General features: G+C 45.9%; 1 protein-coding gene across 4 annotated transcripts in view; it reads left to right on the top strand.

Annotated features, from left to right (window-relative positions):
- LOC127000359 (delta and Notch-like epidermal growth factor-related receptor) overlaps window positions 1-22,943 on the top strand; it is a 189,996-nt gene that overhangs the window by 159,998 nt on the left and 7,055 nt on the right. For 3 of the 4 annotated variants that reach the window (XM_050863993.1, XM_050863991.1, XM_050863990.1), the window contains exons 6-10: window positions 3,265-3,418; window positions 8,955-9,212; window positions 9,906-10,048; window positions 17,812-17,931; window positions 19,112-19,241. In XM_050863993.1, the coding sequence (XP_050719950.1) occupies window positions 3,265-3,418; window positions 8,955-9,212; window positions 9,906-10,048; window positions 17,812-17,931; window positions 19,112-19,241 (805 nt within the window). The remainder of the gene's footprint in view (window positions 1-3,264; window positions 3,419-8,954; window positions 9,213-9,905; window positions 10,049-17,811; window positions 17,932-19,111; window positions 19,242-22,943) is intronic. The other variant, XM_050863992.1, reaches the window with a different exon arrangement.

The following is a 22,943-nucleotide window of genomic DNA, read 5'->3' as shown; positions in this document are numbered from 1 at the left end:
AGTAGTAGTAGTAGTAGTAGTAGTAGTAGTAGTAGTAGTAGGAAGCGGAGCAGGGACACACGCACACCTAATTATATTCATCTAATTATGTGAACCCGTAAAAAATATGAAAACCAGCCACTCGTGAAGTTCATTATTCCATTAAATCTTTACGGACGGAAATTTCTCTCTCTCTCTCTCTCTCTCTCTCTCTCTCTCTCTCTCTCTCTCTCTCTCTCTCTCTCTCTCTCTCTCTCTCTCTCTCTCTCTCTCTATCTGTATCTATCTATCTATCTATCTATCTATCTCGAGCTACAGAGGAAGTGTTTGTCGTGAGCCGCGAGTCTGAGGGCGACAAGTGTGTGTCATCCTTCTGGGGCGTTCGCTGGGGCCCTCGCTGTAATGTGATTTAGGATTTGAATCGATTTTGTGGCTGTGTTCTTCCTCCCCTGCAAGCCAAGACGCTGATAAAGATGAAGAGGATGAAGAGGAATTATAAAAGGCGTGTGTGATTCTGCTGGGGCGTTCGCTGGTGCCCTCACTCTCCTGTCGTTGAGGATTTGGAGAGGTTTTTGAGGCTGTGTTCTTCCTCCCCTGCAAGCGATGACTCGATAAAGAGGAAGAGGGTGGAGAGTAATTCTAAAAGGCGTGTGTGATTCTGCTGGGGCGTTCGCTGGTGCCCTCACTCTCCTGTCGTTGAGGATTTGGAGAGGTTTTTGAGGCTGTTCTTCCTCCCCTGCAAGCGATGACTCGATAGAGGAAGAGGGTGGAGAGGAATTGTAAAAGGTGGGGTGTTCGCTGGTGGCCTCACTCTCCTGTCGTTGAGGATTTGAAGAGGTTTTTGCGGCTGTGTTCTTCCTCCCCTGCAAGCGATGACATTGATAAAGAGGAAGAGGATGGAGAGGAATTCTGAAAGGCGTGTGTGATTCCGTTGGGGAACCGCTGGTACCCTCACTTCAGTCGTTGAGGATTTGGAGAGGTTTTTGCGGCTGTGTTCTTCCTCCCCTGCAAGCGATGACTCGATAAAGAGGAAGAGGACAGAGAGGAATTCCGGCATCCTTCATGAAATTCCCTCGGTGTCATGTCTTTCCTGTTCTCTTGTCAAGGATCTCAAGTTGTTTTCTGTATCCCCACCCCACCCCCCCACCCCCCACCCCTGCAAGCCGCCACACAAAGAGGAAGAGTATAGAGAGGAATTCCGACAAGCGTGTGTAATCCTTCATGAAAGTCCCTCTGTGCCCTGTCCTCCCTGTTCTGTCGTCGAGGATTTAAAGTTGTTTCATGTATTCTTTCCCCTGCAAGCCACGACACTGATAAAGAGGACGAGGACACAGGAATTCCGGCTCGGGGGAAGTCTTGCGGAGTCCGTCTGAAAACTTTGCGCTGAGGCACGGGGGTCACGTGATGGATTAGATTACTTCAGGGCTCTTGGTCTTGGCTGCCGCCGCGCTGCCTCCTCCCTGAATAGTAATGACGGTAACAATAATAAAAAGAAGAAAAGAAGCATCATGATAATACTAGCAACGATGAGAATGACAATAAACATAACAATAATAATGATGATAATAACAACAACAACGAGCCAGCGCTGACGGACTCCTGGTCGGGGATAAAGGCCATTCCGGGGCCACGAAAACAAAGAGAATTGTCATAAAATAACCTGAATTCCTTTTAAACTTGGGACACAAACAAGATAACTGGATCCCGCCGGAGGAGCTCACGCCTGGCTGACGGAGGTAGGCAGGAAGGCAGGCAGGCAGGGAGGGAGGGAGGGAGGGAGGGAGACAGAAAGCGGTCCGTGGGGCAAGTAGGGAGAAAGGAGGCTCGCTGAGAGGGGCAGGCAGGGAGAGACGCAGGGCGGGAGATGGATGGTAAGGGAGACACGGAGGGAGGGAGGCTTGCCTGAGGGAGAGAGGGAGTCAGGGATAGAGACTGAGGGAGGGAGGCTGAGGGAGAGAGGGAGTCAGGGAGACAGACAGGCTGGTAAGGGGGGGAGGCTGGGGCGGCCTGCCCTCCGCCCTGTGGCAAGACTGTTATTGGACATCGATACAGCCGCAGCAGGCCTCGTGCTGCCCGGCGGTGCTCACAGCATCACTCACACACACCCCGATGCTTGTGTCTGCTTCCCGGGGAGAATGAGGCGAGCTATGACCCCCGCTCCGCCCCACGAGCCGCCCTCGAGGGTGCGCCGCCCCGCTCCCGTGTGGGCGGGAGTGGGCTGATCCTCGCAACTCTGCGGTCGTTACCTGCAGATTAACATTGGCTCAGGTGCAGCCGGAAAAATATTTACAAGCGGCACGAGAGGCCGGACCACAAAGCCTCGCCACAACAGCCACTCGCCGCCTGGAAACCACTCACGCCTCGCCCACCAGCCGGGGCCTCCGTGACCCTGGCGTGGGCGTGCACGGCGGCTGCGGCTGCTCGGCGCCCTAGACCAAGTGGCGGGAAGAGTCACATCTAAGTGTGCTGAGTTAAGGCAGCGTGGGCGGGTGTGTTTACTTTGTTTTACCGTGTTTGCTCCTCCGGCCATGAATATAAAGGGTTACGAGAGCACACTCGGTTATCTTCTCTGTGTTGTCCTTACAGCTTCGGGGCTGCATTATGTAAGGAGTCCAAGACAGCATCCGCGTCTCTCCCCTCACTCTCTGGCTTTCTCTTTTGTTGCCTGCAGGAGTATTTCAAGGGCAAGAGTTGCGGAACTATATTTTATATTCTCTTTGTTGTGTTTAACTCTATTACGGAATCATATGATGTCTACATTTTTTTTTTCTTTTTCCTCATGACGTTTTCTCTTTGGTCTGTTGCGGGACATTCAGCGCAAGTTACGAAAACACATAATTATCCTCTTCACTGGTTTTAACCTTTTCAGGGCTTGGTTACAGCTTGAGAGGCAACATTCATGGGTTTTTTTTCTTTCCTTTTCTCCATGTTTACGTTTTCCCTTTCGTTCATTATCATCATTATTATTATAAGTATGGTGTGACAAAGGTAAAGTCAAGTAACATTTACAATTTTTTCCTTTTTTTCTTTTTTTATGTTTTCTCTTACGTTCGTTGCCGGATTATCAGTATGATTATCGCGCCACAAAGGTAACATCAGGTAGCATTCAGGGATTTTTTTCTCCTACTTTTTCTCCTTTATGTTTTCTTTCCTCTTCTCGTGTTTCCTATCGTTTGTTGCAGGATTATTGTTATGATTATGGCGCCACAAAGGTAACACCAGGTAGCATTCACGTTTTCTTCCTTTCCCTCTCTTTATTCACGTCTCCCCTTTGGTTCGTTCCAGGAGCATTTCCAGTGCAAGTGTTGTGACGGCTACATCGGCAGCCACTGCGAGGAGATGGACGCTTGTAACGGCGACCCCTGCCTCAACGCCGGCATCTGCGTGGACATCCAGGAGGGGCACGACGGGGACACCTTCCAGTGCCTGTGTCCCTACGGTGAGTGAGCGCCGCGCTGCCAGACAAGGTGCTTATAGCCGCCCGTTAAGCCTGCAAACATCGCGGCCCTCGGAGCGTCGCCTCTTCCACCCTTCTTTATTACCGGTAGCCACTGTCCTCCTCCTCCTGCTCCTCGTTCTCCTCCTCCTACTCCTCGTTCTCCTCCTTTTCTTCTTTCTCCTCGTCCTCCTCCTCCTACTCCTCGTTCTCCTCCTTTTCTTCTTTCTCCTCGTCCTCCTCCTCCTCCTCCTACTCTTCGTTCTCCTCCTTTTCTTCTTTCTCCTCGTCCTCCTCCTCCTCCTCCTCCTCCTACTCTTCGTTCTCCTCCTTTTCTTCTTTCTCCTCGTCCTCCTCCTCCTCCTCCTCCTCCTCCTCCTTTTACTATACCTCGTTCTCATTCCAATCATCCTCATCTTCCTTGTTTTTGTCCTCCTTGCCCATCTCCTAAGCTTTCTTTCTTCTTTTTCTTTTTTCTTCTTTTTATTCTTCCTCCTCTCCTCTTCGTCCTCTTTCCCATCACCCTTGTCTTCCTTGATTTCGTCCTCCCTCCCCGAGTCCTATTCTTTCTTCTTTTCCTTTTTTCTTCTTCTTTTTTCTTATTAATTTTTTTTTCTTTCATCCTTTCTTTCTTTTCTTTTTCTCATTTTCTGTCTTTTTCATTCTTCTTTTTCTTCTTCTTTTGCTTCTTCTTCTTCCTCCTCCTCCTCCTCCTCCTTTTTTCCTCTTCTTCTTTTTCTTCTTTTTTTCTTTCTTTCATTCTTTCTGTCTTTTCTTTCTTTTTTTTCTTTTTCTGTCTTTTTATTTTTTATCTTTCTTCTTCTTCTTCTGCTTCCTCCTCCCCCTCCTCCTCCTCCTTCTCCTCCCCAGCGTCAGTAAACAGTCCGGGAAATGCTGCCACGGTGTCCACTGTCGCCTCCCGTCCCCCAGCCGCCTGCCACTAACACGCCTCGCTGAGTTGCGCTTCTGCTACTGTTTTTTGCCTTCATTCCGCCCCCGAGCAGCCGAGGACCTTATCAGCGGGAGAGAGAGAGAGGAGAAAAGTAAGGGATAAAAAAAAAGTGTCGAGTCTGCCTTCTCGTCCCAATAGCGCGGAGCATGTGTGTGAGTCAAACGTTCAAGGGTCATTCAGATCTTTCACTGGGCGACCTTCTTTTATTCCTTACGTAAGAAGGTCCCATTGTGTGTGTGTGTGTGTGTGTGTGTGTGTGTGTGTGTGTGTGTGTGTGCCAGCATCCTTAAACCACACATTATTATCCGTAAAAACCCGGCAGTCCCTCGGAAAATCAATGACTTCTGGGAGGAAAGAGAGAGAGAGAGGGAAGGAGGGAGAGGGAGAGAGGCCGCCCACGTACAATGGAGCGACGGACATCACAGGGCACAAAGGAGATAAGAGAGTCCCCAGATGACCAACAGAGGGCCGGAGGGGGCTGCGCGGGTATGATCGAGGCTGCAGATCAATAAGAGGAGGACAAATCGCATTAAACATGACTCTGGCACCCAACCGTCACCCTGGGCAATGCGTTCTCTCCCACCACAAGCTCAAAGGGATAATGAGACGGAGATGAACATAGCCGCCACGCGCACTTGTACCGTATGCTCCCAACTTCACCTTTAGCAAGTGCCCGTAGATCCCCTCCATGCCTGCTCATGTATGGAGGAGGAGGAGGAGGAGGAGGAAGAAGAAGAAGAAGAAGAAGAAATAAAAAGACAGAAAAAGAAAAAAGAAAGAAAAGAAAGAAAGGATGAAAGAAAGAAAAAAAGAAGAAGAAGAAGAAGAAATAAGGAGAAGAAGAAGAAGAAAGCGTAGGACATGGGGAGGGAGGACTATTAAAGGTATTCCAGTGACTATTAACCCCTTGACTGCGGAGTCCCTACCAGAAGACCTCACCAAGCTACAGGAATGGAAAAAAAATGGCTGCTACAATACAATGAAGAAAACTGTAAAGTCCTGCACCTTGGGAGGGGAAATCCAGCACACCAATACCACATGGGAAACACTCCACTATCCACCACAGAGGCAGAGAAAGACCTGGGACTGTATGTTACCAGGCTACCAGTGAAGGGATATCCAGCACACCAATACCACATGGGAAACACTCCACTATCCACCACAGAGGCAGAGAAAGACCTGGGACTGTATGTTACCAGGCTACCAGTGAAGGCAAAAATACGTGCCAATCGCAGCGGACAGGTTAAGATTTTGGGTTGGTCAGGTCTTAAAATTATCAGACAGAGCAGATGGACAACCAGAATAACAGACTGGCAATAGAGGAACTGTAAAGGCAGATTGAAGGATATTAACGAAATGCATGCTCCTCCTCCTCCTCCTCCTCCTCCTCCTCCTCCTCAAGGATCAGTGCTTGACCCCATGCTCTTCTTAATCTATGTTAATGATATCGATGATGGGCTCACTTGCAAAGTATCAAAATTTGCTGATGACACAAAAATTGCTAGTAATGTAACTGCGACACTCGACGAAGAAACTTTACAATCAGATCTAGATCGACTTGCACGTTGGGCCAATCAATGGCAAATGAAATTTAACGTTGACAAATGTAAAGTGTTGCACATCAGAAAAAATAACAATCGCGTTCGGTACGTAATGAATGGCAAACAACTTTCTGCAGTAAGTAAAGAAATGGATCTTGGAATCACTATATCAAGCGATTTAAAGCCCGGTCAGCATTGTTCAGAGGTAGTTAAAACTGCAAACAAATTGGTTGGCTTCATCGGACGAGTCTTTAATAATAAATCGGAAAAAGTAATATTAAAACTGTATAATTCGTTGGTTCGACCCCGTCTAGAGTACTGTGTACAGTTTTGGTCTCCCTATTACAGAAAAGACATAGAAAAGTTGGAACGGGTTCAACGAAGAGTAACAAAGATGATTCCTAGGTTGAGAAATTTGTCATATGAACAAAGCCTTAAAGAAGTAAATTTATTCAGCCCATCAAAACAAAGAATGCGAGGCGATCTAATAGAAGTGTTTAAAATGTTTAAAGGATTCAGTGATATTAATGCGGAAGATTACTTTACAATTGATCGATCAAATAGAACAAGAAGAAATCACAATTTGAAGATAAGTGGTAAAAGATTATCGTCGCACGAAGCTAAACACTTCTTCTTCAATCGAGTTGTTAATGTTTGGAACTCTCTACCCTGTGATGTCGTTGATAGTACAACAGTTACGGCCTTCAAGAATAGATTAGACAAGTGTTTTGAATCCAACCAGCAACTAAGATATTACTCATTGTCGTAATAACGTTAAGTTCTTTCGAATACTGGTGTCCTTGTCCGCTTTTATCGCCCGGTTAGTGGTAGCAGTAATGGTAGTTCTTTCCTCTTTCCTACATAATTTCCATGCGGTTTTTCCATGCTGCATGGTTCTTTTTCCTTTCCTGCCAGCTTTGGCTGGAGGAACCTTCGCCTTTGCTGTCCTTCATCTTCCACCTTTGATTAGATAGTTAGTGTAGCTTGTCACAAACAGCCTCGTAAGGACCAGCAGGTCTGCTGTTGTTTGTTCTTTCTTTGTGTTTCTTTGTTCCTCCTTCTATTCTTAGATATTTCGGCGCACAAGCACACACATTTGGCAAACCTTTCGTGGGAGTTTCGGGCATTTCCAGGTGTAGTTTTATGACCCTCTTGGTAGTTTGGTCATTCGTCTGTACCATGAACCTATAACAACACCTATGAGACGGCGACTGATCTCCTTTTCGGCCTTTGGAATGTGAGAGGGGAAAGCGTGTGAAAATACCGAGCCTATATCTATCTCCATCTGTCTTTTTATATATGTTAATCTATCAGTCTATTTATCCACTGAGGAACGATAGAAGTCAGGATAGAATGGATTATCTAAACGAATTGCATGTCTATCTATCTTACTATATATCTATCTCCCTCTTTCTATCTGTCTATCTATTAGTATTTATTCATCTCTTCCCATGTTTCCTCTCTTCCATATGTTATCTCTTTCTTCGTCTCACTGTCTCCTTATCTCAATTCGCTCCTTCATCGCTCCCTCCCTCTCATCCACTTCACCTGGTTGACTGTGTGTGTGCCTGTGTGTGTGCCTGTGTGTGTGTGTGTGTGTGTGTGTGTGTGTGTGTGTGTGTGTGTGTGTGTTCATAACTCTTACCGTAGCTTCCCTTGAATACTCCTCTCAAATATTCCTTTTGTATTCCCCGTGCTTGTTTTCCTCGTACAATCTCCTCTGTGTCTCTCTGTTTCCCTCTCTCCTTTTCTTTCCTCCGTATCATCCTTTTGTGTTCTTCTCCTGTTCCCTTCTCTTTGTCTCTCCGCCTTTCGTTCCCTTCCTTCGCTTTGTATCTTCCCCTTACTCTCATCTTACGTCTTCCTTGTCATCCGAGCCTCCTCCTCCTCCTCCTCCTCCTCCTCCTCCTCACTTTTTTTTATCTTATGTTCTCTCTTCGTTTCATCTCTTTCCTTATTTATCGCGTCTGTGTTCTTGTTCTCCTCGTGTACTGCCTCTCTAACACGACTTAAATCTACACACAGTACGTTATCCTCCTCCCCTTTGTCTCTTCTCTACAGATTTCCGATAGCTGTTCTGCGGATTGCTTCTCCTCCATCATATTCCCTTTACTGTCGCCTCATGCATTGCTTCTCACCTCAACCGCCTCACTCCGGATTTCAGTGGAAGGTTCTGCTAAAGTCTTCCTCATGTATTCATCACGTATACTGTAACTCTATTTCTCCTCCATTTCTAAGCCGACAATATTTTTCATTCCCTTTACTGTCGCCTCATGCATTGCTTCTCACCTCAACCGCCTCACTCCGGATTTCTGTGGATCGTTCTGTTGATGTCTTCCTCATGTATCCATCACGTGCTCAGTAACCATTTCTCCTCCAGTTCAAAGCCAGATCTCCCACAATATCGTTCATTCCCTTTACTCGAACCTCACGCATTGCTTTTTACCTCAACCGCCTCTCTCCGGATTTCACAGGAAGGTTCTGCGAAAGCCTTCCTCATATATTCATCGCGTCTACAGTAACTCCATTTCTCCTCCAGTTCAAAGCCAGATCTCCCACAATATCGTTCATTCCCTTTACTCACGCCTCACGCATTGCTTCTCACCTCAACCGCCTCTCTCCGTATTTCAATGGAAGGTTCTGCTAAAGCCTTCCTCATGTATTCATCACGTGTACTCAAACTCTATTTCCCCTCCATTTCTAAGCCAGTACTCCCACAATATTCATTCCCTTCACTCCCACCTCACGCATCCCTTTCACCTCCACCCTCTTTCCCCAGGTATCAGAGGAAGGTTCTGTCAATGGCCTCCTCCCTTTACATCTTAACTCTATTTCTCCTTTAATTCCACGTGAGCCAGTACTCCCACAATATCGTTAATTCCCTTCACTCTCACTTCTCACATTGCTTTTCACCTTCTCTACTTCTCTCTAGGTTTCAAAGGAAGGTTCTACGAATATCTTCTCATGCAGTAACTCTATTCCTCCTCCAGTTCTAAGCCACAATATCGTTCACGCATTCAAACTCACCCCAACGGCCTCACTCCAGGATTCCGAGGACGCTTCTGTGAGGAGCGAACGAACCTCTGTGAGTCGGGGCCCTGCAGGAACGGCGCCACCTGCACGGGCAACCACTCCAGCTACACATGCCACTGTCCCTCGGGGTGGACGGGGCCGCAGTGCACGGTGAGGAGCAGGCCGCCCGTCGACGAGTCCAGGAAGGCTATGGGATGCGCGGCGGGACCCTGCGAGCACGGCGTGTGTGTGGAGACTTCCGGCCAGAACGTGAGGTGCTTCTGCCAGCCAGGTGCGTGTTGGTGGTTGTTGTTGTTGGTAGTAGTAGTAGTAGTAGTAGTAGTAGTAGCAGTAGTAGTAGTAGTCTCTTTTGGCTACTCTTTACTTTTTACTTTTGTGGGAGCGGTGAGTAGCGGGCTTTTTTTTTGTACTCTTTTTGTTGCCCTTGAGCCGCGTCCTTAGATGTATAAAAAAAGTAGTAGTAGTAGTAGTAGTAGTAGTAGTAGTAGTAGCAGTAGTAGTAAAAGTAATGTATTCACTGTATTATGTGTTTGGTTGGCTCTTTAATAAGGGATACTCTATTTTACACACACACACACACACACACACACACACACACACACACACACACACACTTCCAATCTATCCTCCAATACTCAGACCCCACACTTACTCTCCTCTATCATCAGTCTGACCACAATTGTCCATTACTAAACCACCTCTCCCTCCTCCTCCTCTTCCTCCTCCTCCTCCTCCTCCTCCCCTCCTCCTCCTATTCAACCTACTCTTCCTCCTCCTCTTCTTCTTATACCCTCTCCCCTGTCAATACTCCTCATTATCTTACTCTTTGTGTACTACCTCATCCCTCTATGTCTCCTTTTCTCTACTCCTCTTTCTTTACATCCTCCTCCTCCTACTCCTACTCTCTGCCCCCTCTTCCTTCTCCCTCTTTACCTTACTCCGCTTACTCATCCCTCTCCCTCAGGCTTCGGCGGGCAGCGGTGTGAGTTCGAGTACAATGAGTGCGACTCGAGTCCTTGTGTCAACGGAGGCACGTGCGTGGACCACATCGGCGGGTACGAGTGTCTGTGTGGGCGAGGCTACACCGGCACACGCTGCGAGATAAAGGTGAGGGGAGGAAGGGGACGCGGGGAGGCTGGAAGGGAGAATGGAAAGGGAGAATGTGGTCGTGGTGAAGGGAACTGGTAATGGTGTTAAGGTCTGAGGAAGCAGAAAGAGAGTGCAGCTGAGGACAACACGCTGCGAGATCAAGGTGAGGGAGGGAAGAGTACGCGGGGAAGCTGGAAGGGAGAATGGAAAGGGAGAATGTGGTTGTAGTGAAGGGAACTGGTAATGGTGTTAAGGTCTGAGGAAGCAGAAAGAGAGTGCAGCTGAGGACAACACGCTGCGAGATCAAGGAGAGGGGAGGAAAGAGACATGTGGAGGCTGAAAGGGAGTAAAGAAAAGGAGATGAGGATGTGAGGAAGGATATTGAAGCCGGTGTAAATGCCTGAGGAAGCAGAAAGAGAGTGCAGCTGAAGACAACGCGCTGTGAGATCAAGGTGAGGGGAGAAAGGGGACACCTGGAGGCTGGAAGGGAGAATGGATAGTGAGGATGTGGTTGTGAGGAAGGATATTGAAGATGGCGTTAATGACTGCATAGGAATAAGAAGCAACAGGAGAAGAGTGCAGTTGAGGACAATACGCTGCGAGAAGGAAAAGTGGACGAGGAGACTGAATGGGAGAAGGTGGTTGTGATGAAGGGTATTGAGAGGGAGGATGGTTTTAAGTAATGCTAAAGAATGGCGAGCAGAAGAGGAGTGCAGCTAAGTATAACATGCTGCGAGATCAATGTAAGGAAAGGAAGAGTACACAAGGAGCATGAAAGGGAGATTGTGGTTGCCGTGAAGGGTGTTGAGGATGGTTTTAAGGCAAGAATAGAGATAGGAAACAGAAGAGAGTGTAGCTAAGTATAACACGCTGGGAGATCAACGTAAGGAAAGGAAGAGTACACAAGGAGCCTGAAAGGGAGATTGTGGTTGCCGTGAAGGGTGTTGAGGATGGTTTTAAGGCAAGCATAGAGATAGGAAACAGAAGAGAGTGTAGCTAAGTATAACACGCTGGGAGATCAAGGTAAGGAAAGGGAGGATACACAAGGAGGCTGAAAGAGAGAATGTGGTTGTGGGGAAGGGTAATGAGGATGGTGTTGAAGGCATGTACAGGAATGGGAAGCAGGAGAGTATAGAGGAGAACATGAAAGGATTTGTGGATACTAAAAAGATCATAACAAACGAGTAGAAGAAGGGAGAGTGAAGAAAGAGTGGAGAGGGAGAGAGGGAAGATGTGAGGGACTGGGCTAGGAGGGCAGGAGGAACGGAGGAGCTGGAGGAAGGAATGTAGACGGAGGGAGGGATGACGGGAGGAGCGGAGGAGCCATAGGGAGGAGAGAGTATGAACGAAGGGTGGACTGACGAGAGGGGCGGAGGAGCTGGAGGGGGGAAAGAGTGTGTGTGGGGCTGCGGCAAAACTTTCCCTGCCTTCTATCCCTCCGAGGCGCCCTGGATCACGGCGTCCTGAAGGCTGGCGATGAGGAAGATTCAGGATGTCTAAAACTTGCCGCGGGAATAGTCGGGTTCAGAAAGGCTCCGGGGATGCATGAGCCAGACTGAATACTGAATAAAAGGAAAGGAGGGAAAGTATTTGGATGATTGTGGTGTGTGTGTGTGTGTGTGTGTGTGTGTGTGTGTGTGTGTGTGTGTGTGTGTGTGTGTGTGTGTGTGTGTGTAAATTTCTTTCAAGAGCCGGAGGAAGTCATATTGATGCTTAACTTTGAACAGTAGTATAAGGAAAGGCATGACGGTATATAGTGAAGTTTGTGTGCATGAATTACAATAAAACAACAATAAAAATGACAAGAAAGAAAGAAACAATATTGGTAAGAATTTCGGTAATAGTAAAAAAAATATCATATGGATCATACAAAAAAATTAATCATTGTTACAGAAAAAGTATATAAACAAATGAAAATGTAATAGAAATAAGCAGATAACAAATAGAAATAAATAAAAGATAAATGATAAATAGAAGTAAATAAGTGAATTGACCTCCACCTGAAATTGACCTCTTTTGGCTACTCTTTACTTTTTACTTTTGTGGGAGCGGCGAGTAGCGGGCTTTTTTGTGTGTGTACCCTTTTTGTTGCCCTTGAGCCGTATCCTTTGATGTAAAAAAAAAATGGATAGAATACGTGAGCCCCAACAAGTGGATATATACCGTCTCACAGGAAGCAGACGGGGAAGGAATTGTGCCTCGGACGGACTCGCTCTCCCTCGGGGCGTCGCGAAGTGAGGCTCACAAGTCAGGGCGAGGCGACTTTCTCAGCAGAGTTGGGAGAAAAATATGAAGGCTTCCGGGCGCCGCCGGTCCAACAGAAACCTTATTACGGAGATAAATAAAGGGTTGGTGACTCTATTTGGCAGAAAATGACGTCAGCGTGTGAAAGATTTGAAGAATGACAAGTAACAGGAGGAAGGTGGAAGGCGGGGCAGGTGGGCGTCTTGAGGAGGAAGAATTAACCACAGGGACAAAAACGAGTGACTAGGGCGGGTGGTGAAGGTGGTGGTAGTGGTGGTGGTAGTACTAAGAAGGGAGGATGGGAGTTGTGGAGGGTAGGACAGGGCGACTTAGGGAAAAAATAAACAAGGGCAAAAGTGTATGACTAGGGCGTGTTTCTGAGTACAGGGAAGTGTGGGAGCGACGAATGGCGATAGCGGTGGAGGTGGTGGTGACAGTAGAGAGGAAATAGGGAAAAAAAGTGGCAGTACAGGGCTATTGGGCGTCTTAGGGGAACAAATTGAACTCAAGGACAAAAGTGAACGGCTAGGGCGTGTTTCTGAGTACAGGGAAATGTGGGAGCGACGAATGGCGATGGCGGTGAAGGTGGTGGTGACAGTAGAGAAGAAATAGGGAAAAAAGTGGCAGTACAGGGCTATAGGGCGTCTTAGGGAAACAAATTGAATACAAGGACAAAAGTTAATGACTAGGGCGTTTGTGGGAGCGACGGTTGGTGGTGATGGTTACGGTGGCGTTGACAGTATAGGTAAAAAGGGAAGGGAAGAGTAGAGGAGGGCAGGGCAGGAGATCTTCTTAAGGTAAAAATCAACCACGAAAAAAAAAAAGCGAGGGAGCGGGTTAAGTTTCTGAGTACAAGGAAATAAAAGGGTAAAGTACAAGGTTAAAAGGGTAAAGCAAGTAGAAGGGTAAAAAGGGAAGGGGAGAGTGGAGGAGAGCAGGGCAGGAGATCTTAAGGTAAAAATCAACCAGGAAAAAAAAAATGGCGAGAGAGCGGGTTAGGTTTCCGAGTACAAGGAAGGGTGCGAGCGATTGGTGGTGGTGACAGTATACGGGTAAAGGGGATAGAGAAGAGTGTAGGAGAGCAGGAGGGCGTCTTAAAAGGGAAAAATGAACCACGAGAAAAAGTGAACACCCGGAGCAGGTTTTTTGGGGATAGGGAAGGGTGCGAGCGATTGGTGGTGGTGACAGTATACGGGCAAAGGGGAAAGAGAAGAGTGTAGGAGGGCAGGAGGGCGTCTTAAAAGGGAAAAATGAACCACGAGAAAAAGTGAACACCCGGAGCAGGTTTTTGGGGGAAAGGGAAGGGTGGGAGCGACGGGTGGCGATGGTGGTGAAGGTGGTTTTAGTAAAGGTGACAGTTGGAGGAGGAGAGTGGCACAGAGCAGGGCAGGGGGTCTCGAGGGAAAAATAAAACACAGGGCAATAAAAAGTGAGCGACAGGGGAAGGTTTTTGAGTACGGGGAGGAAAGGAAGCGCCGGAGGATGATAGAGTTGGTGATGAGGGTGATGACAGTGGTGGTGTTTTTTAGCGTAATGGTGACTGTTAGTGGTAGAGGAGGAAGAGGAGGAAGTAAAGTAGAGGAAAATAAGTGCAACAATGGGTCTTACAAAATTGCATAGTCACTCAACATACGAAGAGAGAAGCTGACAGTTTGCGTTAGTGGGAAATAGAACGAAATGAGATCAGAGGACAAAAAAAAAATAGGCGTAGGAAGAGGAGAAAAGAAAAATGAAAGCACAAGAAGAGTGAAATGAGGGAAAATAATAGGGAGTGTCAACATATTTTTCCACATACATAAAACATTAGAACAAAGTGAAGACAGAGAACTAAGAAAAGGAAGGAGGAGTAGAAAGAAGGAAACAAAAAGACAGTAGAGGAAACAAAGAAGAAAAGAAAACTAGGAAGATAAGAAGGATGAAATAGAGGAGTGTTGGAATATCTTACCACATACATAAAACATTAGAACAGGGTGAAGACAGGGAACGAAGAAAAGGAAGGAGAAACAAAGAAACAAGAGAGAGAGAGAGAGAGAGAGAGAGAGAGAGAGAGAGAGAGAGAGAGAGAGAGAGAGAGAGAGAGAGAGAGAAACGTTAGGAAAAGTTATAATATCATACCACAAATTTGAGGCCAGGAGGCTTTACGAAGAAGAAGGCGGAGAGAAGGAGGAGGAAAAGGGAGAAGAGGATAAAATGGATAACAAGAAAGAAGAGAAAGACGACCGGGAAGGCAAGGAGGAGGAGGAGGAGGAGGAGGTGAAGAGGGAATATTCTAGGAAGAGTATTTTAAGCTTTCTAAATCCCTCAAAGAAATAAAGCCAACTTGAAAACAGGATGCTAAGAGGGGAGAGGACGAGGACGAGGAGGGGAAAGAAGAAAAAATACTGAAGACACGGAGGCCACGGGAGGAAGATATTGGCAAGAGTTGTAACGTCTTACCAAAATAGTATAATAACAATATTCACTTCGTAGATCGACTAGTGAAGGAGGAGGGAAAAGAAGAAAACACTGAAGACACGGAGTTTAGGGAAGGAAGGTATTGGCAAGAGTTGTAACGTCTTGCCAAAATAGTATACAGTTTAATAAGGGTTTTCTTTTCAATATTCACCTCGTAGATCGACTAGTGAAGGAGGAGGGGAAAGAAGAAAACACTGAAGACACGGAGTTTAGGGAAGGAAGATATTGGCAAGAGTTATAACGTCTTACCAAAATAGTATACAGTTTAATTAGATCGACTAGTGAAGGAGGAGGGGAAAGAAGAAAACACTGAAGACACGGAGGTTAGGGAAGGAAGATATTGGCAAGAGTTATAACGTCTTCCCAAAATAGTATACAGTTTAATAAGGGTTTTCTTTTCAATATTCACTTCGTAGATCGACTAGTGAAGGAGAAGGGGAAAGAAGAAAACACTGACGACACATAGGTTAGGGAAGGAAGATATTGGCAAGAGTTGTAACGTCTTGCCAAAGTAGTATACAGTTTAATAAGGGTTTTTCAATATTCACCTCGTAGATCGACTAGTGAAGGAGAAGGGGAAAGAAGAAAACACTGACGACACATAGGTTAGGGAAGGAAGATATTGGCAAGAGTTATAACGTCTTGCCAAAGTAGTATACAGTTTAATAAGGGTTTTCTTTTCAATATTCACTTCGTAGATCGACTAGTGAAGGAGAAGGGGAAAGAAGAAAACACTGACGACACATAGGTTAGGGAAGGAAGATATTGGCAAGAGTTATAACGTCTTGCCAAAGTAGTATACAGTTTAATAAGGGTTTTCTTTTCAATATTCACTTCGTAGATCGACTAGTGAAGGAGAAGGGGAAAGAAGAAAACACTGAAGACACGGAGGTTAGGGAAGGAAGATATTGGCAAGAGTTATAACGTCTTACCAAAATAGTATACAGTTTAATAAGGGTTTTCTTTTCAATATTCACTTCGTAGATCGACTAGTGAAGGAGGAGGGGAAAGAAGAAAACACTGAAGACACGGAGGTTAGGGAAGGAAGATATTGGCAAGAGTTATAGCGTCTTGCAAAAGTAGTATACAGTTTAATAAGGGTTTTCTTTTCAATATTCACTTCGTAGATCGACTAGTGAAGGAGGAGGGGAAAGAAGAAAACACTGAAGACACGGAGGTTAGGGAAGGAAGATATTGGCAAGAGTTATAACGTCTTGCCAAAGTAGTATACAGTTTAATAAGGGTTTTCTTTTCAATATTCACCTCGTAGATCGACTAGTGAAGGAGGAGGGGAAAGAAGAAAACACTGAAGACACGGAGGTTAAGGAAGGAAGGTATTGGCAAGAGTTGTAACGTCTTACCAAAATAGTATACAGTTTAATAAGGGTTTTCTTTTCAATATTCACTTCGTAGATCGACTAGTGAAGGAGAAGGGGGAAAAGAAAATATGGAAGACGAGGAAGAGGAGGAGGAGGAGGGGAGACGAAAGAGTTAGTTAGCATTTCTTGGATCATACTAGGGATATAAGTTTCACCACTTTTACCACGTTTGACCTGTGAGTAAAGAGGAGAGGAGAGAAGAAAACAGGGAAGACGAGGAGGAGTAGGAAGAGGAGAAGAGACAATCAGTTAGTTAGGGGGACTTCTAGAAACATAAAAAAAGACCCAAATATAAATGTTCCACAAGTTTCACCAGTTTTACCACGTTTCTCCTTCAATTTGACCTGTGAGTAAAGAAAAGAGGAAAGAAGAAAATAGGGAAGACGAGGAGGAGGAGGAAGAGGAGTATAGACAGGCAGTTAATTAGGGGGACTTGTACCTTACCTTACCGACGCGCCGTATCCACCAGGACTTCGACAACCATGGAGATCCACCTGATTCTGTCTCTAGGGGGGGGAAGGGGGGTACTTATAGAATCATAAAAATGACCCAAATATAAATGTTCCACAAGTTCCCAAATTTTATCACGTTTCTTCTTCAGTTTGTCCTGTGAAGAAGGAGGAGAAAGAAGAAATTTGGAGACGAGGAGAAGAAAGAGGAGGAGGAAGGGGAGGAGGAGGAGGAGGAGAGATGAACACATAAGGGGGAGTTCTAGAATCATAGTAAAGCTCCACAATAAGAGTTTCACCAGTTCCACCAATTTTTACCACGTTTCTTCTCCAGTTTGTCCTGTGAAGAAGGAGAAGGGGGAAAAAATATAAGAACGAGAAAGAGGAGAAGGAAAGACGAAGAATTAGTTAGGAGTAGTTCTAGAATCCTTCGAAAGAAACAATAAAAGTTCACCTGTTCACCGATTTTACCAAGTTTCTTCTCCAGTTTGTCCTGTGAAGAAGAAGAAGGGGAAAAAATATGAGGAGCAAGAGGAGGAAAGACGAAGAATTAATTAGGAGTAGTTCTAAAATCCTATGAAAGAAACAATAAAAGTTCACCTGTTCACCAATTTTACCAAGTTTCTTCTTCAGTTTGTCCTGTGAAGAAGGAGAAGGGGAAAAAATATGAGGAGCAAGAGGAGGAAAGACGAAGAATTAGTTAGGAGTAGTTCTAAAATCCTATGAAAGAAACAATAAAAGTTCACCTGTTCACCAATTTTACCAAGTTTCTTCTCCAGTTTGACATGTGCGAGCCCAACACGTATATGGGAAACGAGGAGGAGGAGGAGGAGGAGCGGGAGAAGCGAACATGTTAGGTGGAATTCTAAAATCATACTAAAGACCCACAATAAAATCTGCACCAGTTTCATCAATTTTTACCTCGTTTCTTCTCCAGTTTGACATGTGCGAGCCCAACACGTAGCCGATATGGAAAACGAGGAGGAGGAGGAGGAGGAGGAGGGGGAGAAGCGAACATGTTAGGTGGAGTTCTAGAATCATACTTAAGAGCCACAGGAAAATGTACACCAGTTTCATCAATTTTTACCGCGTTTCTTCTTCAGTTTGACCTGTGCGAGCCCAACACGTATATGGGAAATGAGGAGGAGGAGGAGGAGGAGAAGCGAACATGTCAGGTGGAGTTCTAGAATCATAATAAAGACCCAGAGTAAAATTTGCACCAGTTTCAGCCATTTTTACCGCGTTTCTTTCTCAGTTTGACCTGTGCGAGCCCAACCCGTGCGCCGCCAACCTGATCTGCGTGGACAAGGGCAACAGCCACTCCTGCGAATGTCTCCGGGGCTTCACGGAGGACAACTGCGGCCCACACCCACAGGTACGACAGTCTGCTTGGCCGTACGACAGTCACGCCTTCACCAAGACTAACGCCAGATTTATTAAGTTATGTGGCTAATTTGACTTTTTAACTTCATTCTCGGGGGCAGAGTTAATTAGAGGTGTTAGACTTTCACAATTAAGTCGACATATTATTACAAACACGGTCGTATAAAAGCGGCATAAAAATCAACAAAACCAACTAGATTTATTTATTTATTTATTTATTTATTTATTTATTTGTTTTACGTGTTAGCCTATATCGCTGGTAGGCTTTCTTCAGGGGCCTGGTGATCGTCCCCGGCCCGTCATGGCGCAGGCAAGGGCGAAGGGAAAGAATTGAGTAAATTAGCGAAATGGGCGCGAGAAGGCGGGTTGTTTCACTGTAATTTCTTTAATGTGAGGCGAAGGAAACGCGTCATTTAGTCTCCAGCGCTCGATTAAACACTTTTCCACTAGTCTTTACTCTTCAGCTCCCGACATGATTTTTTTCCTTCTAATATTTTTACTTTGTGGTCTTATGTTCAAGTTATCACGTACATATATTTTTATCTTATTCTTTTTTTATCTTACTTGTACCGTTCAGCTTTTAAGACATATTTTTTTCTCTCTTTCCTCTTTTTCGTTTTCCTTTTCTTGGTCCTCGGAGGAGAGTCTTCTTTATGCGGCGCGTGATCATGTGCTGCAGGAATTCTCGCGTGCTCGTAAAATTATTCCCCGCATTTCAAAAACTGCTGAATCTTTAAAAGCTTTACTGCAACTTCTCTTGATTCACCTCTTTGTAGCTCCTCTCCTTCCCAGAATTCTGTTTTTCTTTTTCTGGACACGCTATCTCATTACACGAATAACTCTAAGCTCTTTGAGGAAGTTATGCACAAGGAAAGGTGTGTGTGTTAGAATCTTCCTTTTATCTGGACTTTCGCCCTCACTTGCCTTGACACGCCCGCGCATCACAATACACGAATATGTTTTACCTTTCTGGGCAAGATTGTGTATAAGGAAGGTTCTCTGTTTACTAGGATATCCTCTTTTAGCTGGAACTTTGCTTTCTCTCTGTTGGACACGCACCCTCAGGAGAGCTTGCCGGCACTATGGGTGGCACGTAAAAAAAAAGGAAGAGAGAAAGAAAGACGCACCACTACATCAGAGTTCTTCAAAGTAACCCTCGCCTCCCCCCACAGCTATGCACGCCCAACCCCTGCGACAACGGCGGCACGTGCTGGAACCTTCCCGACGCCAACGTGTTCTACTGTGCCTGCCGGGCTGGGTTCACCGGCACCACTTGTCAAGGTATCCTGCAGGAGCCGCACGGTGAGTGAGGCAGGCCAGGGGCACGGGCCGCGTCGTGCACACTCCGCCCCCACCTGGACGGCGCCTCGCTGGCTCGGTGGGGCACGGGCGAGCCTCGGGAATGAGTGGTGCCGGGGCGTGTGAGGCAGACAGGCCAGGGGTGATAGAAGAGCGTATTCCTTAGGCAGGGCCAATATAACACCGTCTTAACTAGGCAAGACTGATGCAGAGCGTGCAGGGTAGGTAGCGTGAACTGATCAGCTGTATAGGGTAGGCAGGGTTACGAAGGTGTGTAGGACAGTCTAAAGCAAGGATTAATATGGACCGTTTAGGCCAGAATAAGCAGGGGCTGTCCAGGGCGCAGGGGCCAGGGTAGCCAGGAATGGGGCCCTCAACTAGGTATTTTAGGTTACAAACACCTAACAGACTTAGCATTATAAAACAGATTAGGGAAGTAAAGTCATGCGTCCGTATTACATGCTATCCCTCTCTAGGCCATTCCCTTGTCATCATTTCCAGCAATGTCAGTTTGCCAGACTCATTTCCCAACGAGATTCCTGTGAACCATTTTGACGGATTACAGACTAACTCAACATATTTATTTTCACTTTAAAGTATAGTATATCTCAAATTTGCCAAGAAAATATGGAAGTGAAGTACATATATAGAATTCAACGAAGGCGAAAAGCAGTTTGAGCGACGCTGGTGCCTTCGGAGTCGGTAACAATTCACATCTCATAGTAAGGGAGAGCTTGAAACACGGCCGATGGACTGAGTAAGACAGATGATGATGGTTGAAGATAAATGAGTATCGAGTCATTTTTGTTTTAGTATCCATGTATAGTTTGGTGCTGGATTCAGGTATTAAGGTTAGGACTAAGAACAAGAATAAGGAAACGGCAGGCAGGATGAAATTTATCACAAGACGAAAGGTACACAGGTGATACTGAATTGCCTTACCTGTAACAAGATTAACTCCTCAATAAACAGATAAGTGAGGTACAGACAGACTAGTGAGACATGATGCTCGTTGTGAAAAAAAAACTTGCATAACATTACTTCCTAGGCACATTTATATTACAGTGATACAGGAAGTTTTAATTATGGAAGATAGTAATTACCTGTCATTGTAGTTGTTTTGAGGTTTAGATCGGTACTAGGCAACACAGGTGAGGACTAAGAATAAGGTAAATGATCACTTGGCAAGAATGGAAGTAACCTCGCTAGGCCATCCTCATCCCCCCTCCCCTCGCTCACCCCTCGCGGCCTTCTGACATTCCCCCTTCCCTTGCGTCTCCCCCTTTGCGTAGGCCAATCGCTTTACCCCCTCCATCCCTCCTTCTCCCTTTGTGCTCATAAATATCACCCCCCTACTAATACTACTAATACTAATACTACAATTACATTACTACTACTACTACTACTACTACTACTACTACTACTACTACTACTACTACTACTACTACTACTACTATTGGTGTACTTGCATCTTCATCGCTCCGTGTCTTCCCCTAAAGCATTCAGTTAAAAAATCCTTTTTAACCGAGTCTGCAATAAAAGATAATGATACTAATTAATCCTGAAATACGTAATGATTATGCTCTGAAAATCATTAAAAAAACATCCTCCTCCTCCTCCTCCTCCTCCTTCCTGCTCTTTTCTTCCATCTTCTTTGTGTTTTTCCTTCCTTCACCTTGGTGTCTACCCGTCATTATGTCTGTCTGTCACCGTCAATGTCAAGGAAACTATCGCTTGACATGTATGTATCTATGTATCTATACCTATCTATCCATCTGTGTATCTGTCTCCATCTACTTATCCATCCCTTTATCTACTATACCTGTCTATTCTATATACGCGCAGCTATAGCGTACAACCTCAACTTTACCTTTACTTTACCTCTGTCTACATGTCTCTCCACCTGTCCACCTGTAATCAGTGTACCCCACCTGTCGTCACGTCGTCGTACCCTCACAACACGATTCACGAGTGTTCAAAGTGCAACCACACCCTTGTCTGCTTAAGTCACCCCCACCCCCACCCACCCACCCACTCACCCACGTGGTTCATCAACGCCTCCCGCACTTATGGGCTCCACCAGATGTTTCCCTTGTGTTGAATTTGGTTGTGGTCCGAATCGCTGTGGTGTTTGAGGTCAGTACAAGGTCGCTGTTCTTAGACACTTCCGCCTCACACATCAGCCATTGTCAAAGTCCAAAAAGGAGATCAAACGCGTTCTCATGAGTGTATCTTTTTTTTCACGTACATGCCACAGAGGCCTTCCTTGTCAGACTACCACTAGGGTTATAAAACTACCCCTGGAAAGGTCCAAAACTTCTATAAAAGCCTTGTCAAATGTGTGCGTTTAGGTGCTGACGTGTTTGTGACTATGGCCCTACTCTCAGCCAGGAAACTAAACCCCACCCCAGAACAACAAGTAATGATATGTATTGTTGTGCTGCTGTGGTTTATTCATTTTGTTGCAGGGAGAAGTTCTGCTTAGTTTTTTGCCTCTCTGGCCGTTTCTGTATCGTAGAAGAGTCGGGGCAGTGCTCTAGAATGTGGAAACCCCCGGAGAAGATAAGGACACGCGAGAACATCGAGCTGCAACAAAATTAACGAATCGCAGCGGCATGACCACCGTTGCCAGATTATCGTACTCAGAGCCGCGTATTTACCGGTTTCTGGCCCACAGCTGTTGCCAAGAAACACCAATAATTAACCATTTCAACGATAACCATATATGAAGGCAGTTATTTGAGTGATGAAAGTAGTTTTGGGGTCGGAAATCGGCAAACATAAGAGGCAGAGTACGACAATCTGGCAAGGTTGGGCATGACAGTGATTATGAAGCGGCTCTGGCTGGATGTCACACTAGCGCGAATATATCTTTTTACTGGATCAGGCGTGTATAATAAGCACCGTACAGTTTCTAGATTTTGTTCATTCTCTATCATTCAAAGCTTTGCCCTAGTGAATCTTTCGATGTCTAAACGATAAGATATTTACAGTAACACCGTCCAGTCTCTCTAGTTTTCGTTCACTCTATATCCTATCTATCATAAGTATGGTCAAGTAGATCCAATGCCAAAATATGAAAGAATATGAAAATTACCCTAAACCAGCGCCATTCAAGGTCAGTAGCAGCGTCTATTTTCTTTGATTATCGCTCATTCTTTAGTTTATCGTTCACATGTGGGTAATGACTTTGTAGGGCATCTGTACCTGCCGTAGGATTGTGGTGGTGGTGGTGGTGGTGGTGGCGGTCCCTGAGAGCCGCAGTTCCTCGTGTGTTGCAGTTTATGTTCCCTTCTTTGCCCAACGCAGGATGCAGGCCCGGAGCCGATGTCTGTGTGTCCCTCATCTCATGTAAACACTGGGGTTGCTTCCGCTTTATACTTTTTGTTGGACCTGTGTGTCAGTAGAGAGAAGTGCCCGTGTGCAGGTGTGTGCGTGGTCCAGATCCCCTCAGGTGTGTCCCTCCCTCTCGGCCTCCTCACTCACTTGCATGTTTGCCTCCACTCCTCACTCCCAGCCTCTGCACCTCGTCCACCGTCTGCCGCTCGCTCTTAGGGCTCCTTGGCGACTATCCGCTGCTGCCTGCATGACACACACACACACACACACACACACACACACACACACAGGAACAGTGACGTAAGGAAGAAGAGTCGTCCACATGAAGCACACACACACACACACACACACACACACACACACACA

This window comes from Eriocheir sinensis, chromosome 18 (genome assembly GCF_024679095.1).
Source record: "Eriocheir sinensis breed Jianghai 21 chromosome 18, ASM2467909v1, whole genome shotgun sequence".
Lineage (NCBI taxonomy): Eukaryota > Metazoa > Arthropoda > Malacostraca > Decapoda > Varunidae > Eriocheir > Eriocheir sinensis.
The sequence above is the reverse complement of the archived record's forward strand: the minus strand, read 5'-3'. Positions and strand labels throughout refer to the sequence as shown.